Source organism: Podarcis raffonei, chromosome 5 (genome assembly GCF_027172205.1).
Source record: "Podarcis raffonei isolate rPodRaf1 chromosome 5, rPodRaf1.pri, whole genome shotgun sequence".
Taxonomy (NCBI): Eukaryota; Metazoa; Chordata; class Lepidosauria; order Squamata; family Lacertidae; genus Podarcis; species Podarcis raffonei.
Window position 1 is genome coordinate 13,492,877 of NC_070606.1, and position 10,154 is coordinate 13,503,030.

The following is a 10,154-nucleotide window of genomic DNA, read 5'->3' on the forward strand; positions in this document are numbered from 1 at the left end:
AGGGTATAAGTAATAAATTATTATTATTATTATTATTATTATTATTATTATTATTATTATTATTAATTATTTATTATGCATCTGAAGTCCTCCTCCATGAGAGGTCAGGAGAGAGGCAACAGGAAAACGGGCCTTTTCTGTGGTGGCTCCGTTTGTGAAACACTCTCCCCAAGGAGACTTGGCTGACACCTTCATTATACATATTTACTTTGGCTTTCAACTATCTGTGGCCTTTAGGAAGTGGGTGGAATGTTTTTTAATGGATTTCTCTTTCCTCTTTGCTTTCATGCACCTATATGGGGTTTACTGTCTGTTTGGTTATAAGTCACTTTGCTCTGGACAAGAAAAAGGGCCTGACCACTTAGATAGATAAATAAACGTGTGTTTTAAGGTATCGTTTAGTTTTAGTTTTCTTTTAGGCGATTTCGGAAGCCTGCCCATCTTTGCCAAGAGCAACTGCAGAGTTTCTGACCCAGCTGCTTTGCATCTTGCTAAAACTTCCTTTTTTTCTTCCTTTGTTGCAGCAACACTGATGTCCACACAGTAGCCTCTCTCCTGAAACTTTACCTCAGAGAGCTCCCAGAGCCTGTAATTCCTTTTGCCAGATATGAAGACTTCCTCTCCTGTGGGCAACTGCTTTCCAAGGACAAAGGAGAGGTCGGTAAACACATCGCAAACTCACGAACAAACCTTTGTGCAAAGAGCAATCAAACTGGGGGTCTTTTTAGAAGGTGATGAATTCTAAAACAATAATTTTATTATTATTAAACTTCTTTACCTGCTCTTCACCATGAGGTCCTAGACATGAGTCGACCTCTTGGAGTCAACTTCAAGGGCTGCCCCACGTCAAGCGCATTGCAGTAATCCCGTCTGGAAGTTACTAGATCATGGAATGCATGATCATGGAATATCCAAATGGGGCCATAACTGGTGAATCAGTCATAGCTACTGAACTAGCCACTGAGGCCACGAGTCTTCAAGGCTGGATCCAGCAGTATCAGCAGGTTAGGAGCTGCCTCCTTCCGGGGAGGACAACTCTGTCCAGAACTAGACTAATCGATCTCCCCAGATTGCCATTGAATATAGGGGCTGGTTGTGTGTTTGGCCCTAGTTATGGAGCTATTGAGCTTAGCGTTCATTCTGCTTTCGTCCCGTCCCTCAGGGCACTCAGGAACTGGCAAGGCATGTGAGAAGTCTTCCACAGGCCAACTACAATCTCCTCAAGTACATCTGCAAGTAAGTCATGTTTATGGGAGGAGGGTGGAAGTATTGGCCCAAGCAATCTTTCCTTTGGTTTTGACAACAAAGATCAGATACTGAAGCACTGGGAGTGCTATCACCAGAGGGGTTAAGAAAGTCACTGCTGCTCAACTAGTATTGGCATGGAACCTTCTTTTTCTGACTGATGGAACTGACGGTCTAACGGAGAAATAATCCCCAGCAAGAGCATAACTGCTCTCCCAAATTATGGACAGGGCATGAAGGCTCAGGCCTACTCAGTTCCATAACTGCTCATGTATATATCTATTCAGGGGGACAAGCATGGAGGCATCCCAATTTCTACTCACAATGGCTTTGATGCCTAGAGATAATGACTTGCTAAAGCAACTCACTCTCCTCTGCTGGAGGTTGAGGACCACAGTGCAAGTGATAATGAACACCAGGGCCTCATCTAGGTCAGGATGAGTATCCAAGGTGAAGCAAATTTGGACTATGGGTGCAGCCCTCAGTGGGTCCAACTTGCTGAGTTTGGGAAGATGTTGTCTCGGCAAAGGCTCGGAGTCAACTGAAGCTTTGGAAAGGCCATCAGGGCTTGCCCTTCCAATGGCTCCACCCCACTTGAAGACCTGTTTGCAGTATTAAAAGGAGCTGTAGCCTATTGTGGCAGTCACATGCAACTGGGTGGTGGTAGAACAGGAAACGCTGCAGGGGAATCACCCTCAGATTCTTGAGATGATGGAAAAGGCACGTCCTCAAGCTGTAGCAATGTAGAACGGAGTGATGAGCTAGAAAGAGTGCTGCTAACGCCTGTCTTGGGGTGGCTTGCACTGTTCTCCTAAACGTTAATCAAAGCAGTGCCTTCATTGGTTAACAGCACTGAAAGGTGGTAGTAACTAGTTTCTAAAAAGCAACAGTTGGTTAGAATAGCATCTGCACTTTTTGCCTCGTATCTCTGGTTCTATATGGGCTAGAGCAGCCTTCCTCAACCTCGGCCCTCCAGATGTTTTTGGCCTATAACTCCCATGATCCCTAGCTAGCAGGACCAGTGGTCAGGAATGATGGGAACTGTAGTCTCAAAACATCTAGAGGGCCGATGTTGAGGAAGCCTGGGCTAGAGACTTGCTTTATAAAAATTAATACAAGGTGTGACTGGAAAGTTTGGTGAATGGTCACAGAAATCGGACTGTGAAAAATATTCGAACATACATAGCTTACAGACCTTCAAAGTAGGCCCCCTCTGATAAAATGCACCATTGACAACATTCATAGAACTGTTGGAAACTTCTGGAGAAGTCCTCTTTTCATACTGCTTTCAGTTCCCTTGTCACAGCAGCTTGGACGTGTGGAATGTTGGAAAATCTGTGCCCTTTCAGTGCAGATTTCAGTTTTGGAAAAAGAAAGAAATCCGGTGGGGCCAGATCAGGAGAATATGGAGGGTGGGATGACTCAGCAACCTCAGTAACGATTTCACGTGGAATAGGCAATTCTTCTGCCATCATTTGGACGGACAAAGGCCGATCCCGCATCAGTAACTCACGAACTCTGTCGACATTTGCTGCCGTTCCGCTCGTTGATGGTCAGCCAGACCGAGGGGTCATCTTCGATGGTTTGCAGCCCTTCACAAAAATGCTTAAACCACTCATACACTGTATTTCGAGCTACAGCTTCATCTCCGTACACAATTGTGAGCATTTCGTGGGTTTCAGATGCCAATTGTATGTTTGGATATTTCTCGCTGTCCAATTTCTGTGACCGTTCACCGAACTTTCCAGTCACACCTTGTAGGTCAAAAGGGCACGAGTGCCATGGCTAGAATCTGCAGCTAGGTGAGGGGGGCAGTGCCACACACCTGGCCTCCTGGCAGCAGCGCTGGTGCCACTTACTGGGAGGAGGAGAAGTGAGGTAGTGAGGGGTTGGGCACTGTGTGGATCCATCAGCAGGCCTGCCAGATACATTCCGCCCATGTGCCCTCCCTGTACCAGCCTCCCTGCTGCCTCTCCCTTCCTGGCAAGTGGCAGAAAGCTGCTGCCAAGCAAGTCAGACGCACAGCACCGCCTCTCCTCAGTCCTCACCAATAGCTCCTGGCTAGAACCTGGGTCAAACCTGGCACCATGCCAACCTTGTGCTGTGAGAGGCACATGGTACTCCTTCACAGGTGTGGTGGCAGTGGTGGTGGTTTCACTGGAAAGCAAAAGTTTGGAAGCTTCTTCAGAGGAATGGCAGGTGGAAGGGGGCTGCTTAAATTTTTCTCTTCCCGCTATCAAATCACCTGAAATTTTGCCATTTGCAGGGCAAAGATCTCTTTCCCCCGATAGGTAGGAACAGGGTGTGTGGATTTTGAGTTAATCTCTTGGGCTTTCACTGCCTATCATTGCCTCTGGTCCTGCTTTTCTGCAAAGTAAAAGCATCAGGAGACTCATCTTGTATCTCCCACATATTCTAACTTGACCCTTAGTAAAGAGAGACATGGCAGCGACACAAGTGGTAACTCCTCGCTCTGGTCTTCTTCCTCCACTGAGAAGAGTTGGTGGTGAATGTAACTTTCATTTCTCTCTTGGGTGGGGTCTTTTCAAGATTTCTCGATGAAGTTCAGTCTCACTCGAGCCATAACAAGATGAGTGTCCAGAATCTTGCCACTGTATTTGGACCAAATATCCTTCGGCCTCAAGTAGAAGATCCGTTAGCTATAATGGAAGGTATGCACTTTATATTCCTAAGGTTCTGATGCATATTTCAGGTGTGTGTGGACAATTTCGGGAGCTATAGAACCTGTGACTATTCAGTTGCTGAATGCATAAGAATTCTAGACAAAATACCAAGCCATGGCAGACCCACTGAACTCAGTGGTCCAAGTGTATTGGTTTTAGTGAGTCTGCTCTGAGTATGGGTATCACCGCAAATGTTTGCAAAGCTGGCAGTCTCCACCTAACTCTCTTAACATCACCACACAGGTACTTCCCTGGTCCAGCACTTAATGACTGCTTTGATCAGCGAGCATGGTCAGCTTTTCGGTGCCTCTCTGACGGAGGGCCCCGGCCAGCACCCACATGGCACAATAGACCATCTCTCCAAGGACAGCAGGGAGGACCGCGAGTTAGAAAGCCCCACGGTCAACCCTGTGAGCCAACTCTTCAAGGCAGCATCTTCTGCAGCTAAGGAGCAGAACAGCAAAGCAGACTGCAGCCTTCCTGCAACGAGCCCCGGCAAGAGAAGGCAAACGTTGCCCGCCTGGAAATACTCCTTTCGGCAACAGGGGTCCGGGTCGCTCAGTCACAAACTGGGAAGCTCTTTGCTGGATAGCCCTGGTTTCCCTTCCGGTGGGAACTGGCTCATGAATGGACTGTATTCCCTTCAAGGCCACTGCAGGCCGTCCTCAGGAGGGCGGGCCACAGGTTCGCCTCAGAGACTATCCACCTACGACAACGTCCCCACTTCCGGCCTCTCTGTCAGCACCCACAGTAGCACCAGTGCCACTTGGTCGAGCTCATCCTGCGAACTCTCTCTCGCCGTGGATTCCGTCAGCAGCTGCCCTGCCTGTCGGGCCAGCGACTCCTCGGCCTTGAGCTCTCTTCAGGTGGAGTGGGCCACGGCTAGCTCCTTCCCTCAAAGCGAAGCCTGCTTGGATAACAGCGGGGAGAGGTCAGGGGCGTCCTGCAGCGGCGACAGTGATCCAAACAATGGGGCGTCTGCTTCCAAAGACTCCGCCCACTGCTCTGGAGCCCTGCAGAGTCTTGTCGCAGAGCTGAAGGCAGAGCTGAGCAAACAAAGGATTGCGTATGACTACAGTATCAAAAGGTAAGCGTTCCAGAAGGCAGGCAAATATATGCCTGAGAGTCGAGACAAGAGGCTCTGAATGGTTGTTGTTGTTTTCAGCTGGAACTCACCGGAACTAAGTTCCGGCACCTCTCAGGTGGGCGCCATTGCCATTATACGAGAACAAAGGTGGTGTTCATGGTGAGTTCCGGCACCTTTTTTTTCTAGAAAAACAGCACTTTCTTTCCCTTCCATGTTGACTTCAGCTTACCCACTCAGTAATCTGAGAAATCAGAGGTTTACCAGGGCTTTTTTTTCAGCCAGAACTCACTGGAACTGAGTTCCAGCACCTCTCAAGTGGGTTCCATTGCCACTGTAAGATAATAAGGGAGGTCATGGTGAGTTTCAGCACCTCTTTTTCTAGAAAAATAGCACTGGTTTGGGCCATTTAGAGATAGTGTTTTAGGAAGACTATTTAACAAGAAATACCATGCTCATGGGACGCGGGTGGCGCTGTGGGTTAAACCACAGAGCCTAGGACTTGCCGATCAGAAGGTCGGCAGTTTGAATCCCCGCGACGGGGTGAGCTCCCGTTGCTCGGTCCCTGCTCCTGCCAACCTAGCAGTTCAAAAGCACGTCAAAGTGCAAGTAGATAAATAGGTACCGCTCCGGCGGGAAGGTAAACGGCGTTTCTGTGCGCTGCTCTGGTTTGCCAGAAGCGGCTTAGTCATGCTGGCCCCATGACCCGGAAGCTATACGCCAGCTCCCTCAGCCAATAAAGTGAGATGAGCGCCGCAACCCCAGAGTCGGCCATGACTGGAGCTAATGGTCAGGGGTCCCTTTACCTTTTAGGCCATTTAGAGATAGTGTTTTAGGAAGACTATTTAACAAGAAATACCATGCTCATGCCAGGGATAAAGACAAAGGACAAGAGGGCAGTTTCTGATTTTTGCCAAGATTTACTTGGATTTGGGGTTTCCCCTCCTGCCTTGGAGATGTTGCCTTTTTGGAAGGCTCTGATGTGCTTACAATTGCACACATACCCCCCCCCAAAAAAACCCCCAGGGGAACCAGAGAGCTTAAGCCGCAATGTCCATGATGATTTGGGAATATGTTTGACGTCAACTTGCACTTCATGATGAAGTAGTTTCACTTCCTCTATATCTTGTAGTGCATGGTTTCACAAAGAGATACAGAAAAAGTATTGCCATGTAGATTTCATTTAGCATTTTGGAGATACACTTAATAAAAGGTTGAATGGTGTTTCTGCACAGGGATGGGTGTGGATACCCTGGGGGTCTTCCCAAAGGTATTTTGTTTTCCCACCACTTCAACAGGCAAATACTACATTTTTAGAGTTACAAAATAGGTAAGGTGAGCAGTCTGCATCTATAGATTTATGTGCAACTGAAAAATTTGCATACACAAACTGGGCTGGATCTAGAGATATTTTAAAACGCTATAAAAAATACAGCTCCCAATGGAAATTTTCATTGACTTGGGATTGCTGCTCTACAGCACCATCTGGTGTCACATTTTTATAATGTATTTATTGTTGTTGTTTAGTCTTTTAGTCATGTCCGACTCTTCGTGACCCCATGGACCAGAGCACACCAGGCACTCCTGTCTTCCACTGCCTCCTGCAGTTTGCTCAAACTCATGCTAGCAGCTTCGAGAACACTGTCCAACCCTCTCGTCCTCTGCCATCCCCTTCTCCTTGTGCCCTCCATCTTTCCCAACATCAGGGTCTTTTCCAGGGAGTCTTCTCTTCTCATGAGGTGGCCAAAGTATTGGAGCCTCAGCTTCAGGATCTGTCCCTCCAGTGAGCACTCAGGGCTGATTTCCTTCAGAATGGATAGGTTTGATCTTCTTGCAGTCCACGGGACTCTCAAGAGTCTCCTCCAGCACCATCACATAAATTGAACTGCGTAGCTGAGTCCATAGTGATATGACATGCTTCCAATGGCACCATGTGAGGGAGATAGATGAAGGCAGGAATTGGTGTCTGAATGGTGCGGACTTTTTAAAACTGTTGTCCCTGTGTGCTGTATTTGGGCTCTACTTCGGGCAGAAAAATGCCCTGCGCTAGTACAGTACAAAACAAAGTTGGCTGGCTGTGTCACTATGGGGACATGACTTTTCCAGGCTTTCTATGGCATGTCGTCACATCACAGATAAACATGTGGCAGCATTTGTTAACTTGTTCATGCTCTCTCTTGGCTTTAAGGATTGAAGAAGCAAACACGGAACTGAGGAAGAGGGTGGCAAGATTAGAAGAAGAGCTCGATCAAGAAAAGAAGAAATACACAATGCTGGCGATCAAGTTGCGGAACTCAGAGAGGGCTCGGAATGATGCAGACAAGAGGAACCACCTCCTGCAAGAAGAGATGGAAGCTTTCTTCAAAACTCTGGGGGATTTGACTGCAGAAAGCCAGATGGCCAGCACCCCAAAATAAAGAGAGATTCCAGCCAGCCAGATTCCTCCTGCCCTGCTCCCAACTTCAAAATGCCATGGATCAATTTTGCCCGTTTGCTTGCAGTGTTGCGGGAAAACTTTTGCTAAATTACTGGCTTACAAACAATACAAAATGCCAGAGAAGTTGTTAACAGCTGAAGATAAATGATAGATTGGTGAGGAAGAAGTTGAACCTCTTATCTGGAAAGCAAGAGGGATTGTTATCATTTCTGGCAGTTTCTTTTTGATGGCCCAGGGCAAGTGTGATCCTGTGCATGGTTGCAAAGTGCTTGAACTCTGCTGAAGAAATGCACTGCCTTCTCCTGCACGGGAGCACAAAGTTCGGTTTGCAACGTTTAACTGATCTGCTAAATTAAAATGAACCTGCATAGTCAACATTTCTATCCTATGCATAACTGCTTGCTTGCATAATCAATACTGCCAGCTTACGGTGTCAACAGGAACTGAATTAAATTTGCATGCCGCCCTTCCTTTGAAGCTCTCAGGGCGGTTCACAGCATAAAAACACAAAATACCAACACAAAATGCACAATAAAAGCAAGATCATATGCAAACCAAATCAATACCCCTCCCCCCCAAAACCCCCACATTATAAAAGCCATAGAATGTTAAACCAGCTAATGGCCTGGTTGAAAAGCAACGTTTTTGCCTGGTACCTAAAGACGTACAATGAAGGCTCCAGATGAGTCTCCCCCAGAGAATTTCCACAGCCCTGCTGCTGGTTCACTTTCTTTCAATTCTCTTTAACGAACGGAAGTCTAGGATGTGTTCTATGATGCCCCTTCCAAACAAGCTACGTTTTAGGAGAACCTCCGTTGAAAGGTGTTTTGGAGTTTGACCCACAATACCCAGCTGCCAAAAAGCCACGCGGATCTCCTCCTCTGATGTGGTTTCGCACAACATGTGGCTTATTATAATTTTTATAAGTAGCCCTACTTTCTGCCTCTACTACTTCTGTTTGACATAGTGGGGAAGGGCTGTGGTTGTGTTCTCAGATGAGATAGGGTAGACAACAAGGAGAATGCTGGAGGCCCTGGAAAAATGTAAAGTGCCTTCAACCAAACAATGGAATTTGAGGGACCCAGTAGGCAAAACAGCATTTAAACAGTTCAGAAACGTTCACAGGTTTTGCAAAAATGGCATTAAGTTCATTTCAGGGAAACCAGGCAGGTGAGACGCTGGATAATATATATGCGCACAATAAATGTGTAAGAAGAAATTGCTTTTCTGGGATCGGGGGAAAGAAAGATAAGAGTGACTGTAATCCACTGCCCAATTTCCAGATGTGGTTAAGCCTCTTGAAAATCTCACAAGCAAGACAGAGCCCATGCACAGTGTTTAGCATCTGAGTGTAATCCTCAGTTAAGGTGTTGATTATTTTTTCCAGCTATAGAAAAATGAAACATTCATTCAAGACACCACTCTGTCCCTCATTCTGTACTGTGGGCTTCAGGTTAAAAAACTGGCTTGGGAATTTTCAAGAGTTGTCCAGTGGGCTCCCAAAAATTAACAAAGAGCAGCATTTGCATCATTTTTCAGACCAGCTCCAAGAACTATAACCAAACTAGATATGATGGCTGCTGTAAACAGATTAGAATCTCTAATCTGGGCCCATAATACCACCACTGGTTCCAACATCAAAGCTCACCCATTCCTCAAGGACCATAACAAGATGACACACTTTTACTCATTGCCAGGATGCCATGGTTCAAAATTAAAGTAAACAAACATAGTTAAGTAGGTAAAGGGACCCCTGACCATTAGGTCCAGTCGTGACCGACTCTGGGATTGCGGCGCTCATCTACCTTTATTGGCCGAGGGGCCGGCATACAGCTTCCAGGTCATGTGGCCAGCATGACTAAGCTGCTTCTGGCGAACCAGAGCAGCGCACGGAAAAGCCGTTTACCTTCCCGCCGGAGCGGTACCTATTTATCTACTTGCACTTTGACGTGCTTTCAAACTGCTAGGTTGGCAGGAGCAGGAACAGGAGCTCACCCCGTCGCGGGGATTCGACCCGCCAACCTTCTGATCAGCAAGTTCTAGGCTCTGTGGTTTAACCCACAGCACCACCCGTGTCCCATTTAACTTAAGTAAGAGCCTTGTAAATCCCACTACAACTAGAGGGAGAGGGTGCCAGTTCTGACCACTTACCCCCCTCCCCACAGCCCACCAAAGTGTGGTAACATTTCAGCTTGAGCTGGTAAAGCACCGCTATTGTTGCCTGTGGTTTATACATTTATTGCTTTTTCCTGCTAGTCTCTCAAGCTTTGCAGCTTCTGACCCCAAGAAGTGGGGAAGATAAAACGAGAATGAGAATGCCCTATATGAATCAATATTTGAATCTATGTGAATTCACTGGCAGAGGCACTGGGGGGGCGGTATATAGAGTATTGAACGAGAAGAAAGCCAGGGTCTACAAAGGCACCATTATATTCTGGGATGGAAAGAGGTATGGAATTGCCCTACCGAGGGTAGTAAGGGGCAGGGTTAGAAAATAAATGCGAGTACATCATCAAAATGTGGACCACATGGCAAAGTTTTCCCCATCTCCCCCTACCCACCCACCAAATCTACTGTCTGCCATTCTGCCACTTTCCAGAATGGCAAACAATGTGAAATCACCCAATCCTGTTTTCTCCCATGCTGCCAGAAAACATTTGCTTTTCTTGCAGCCACTTTAAAACAAACACAGACAAAACAAAAA

At 46.9% G+C, this 10,154-nt stretch overlaps 1 protein-coding gene across 2 annotated transcripts in view; it reads left to right on the forward strand.

Annotated features, from left to right (window-relative positions):
* Positions 1-7,825, forward strand: part of ARHGAP22 (Rho GTPase activating protein 22) — a 41,729-nt gene extending 33,904 nt beyond the window's left edge. For both annotated transcript variants that reach the window (XM_053387889.1, XM_053387890.1), the window contains 5 exons: positions 525-657; positions 1,163-1,236; positions 3,796-3,917; positions 4,173-5,016; positions 7,202-7,825. In XM_053387889.1, coding sequence (XP_053243864.1) covers positions 525-657; positions 1,163-1,236; positions 3,796-3,917; positions 4,173-5,016; positions 7,202-7,430 — 1,402 coding nt within the window. In that variant the 3' untranslated portion in view covers positions 7,431-7,825. The remainder of the gene's footprint in view (positions 1-524; positions 658-1,162; positions 1,237-3,795; positions 3,918-4,172; positions 5,017-7,201) is intronic.
* Positions 7,826-10,154: the final 2,329 nt, after the last annotated feature.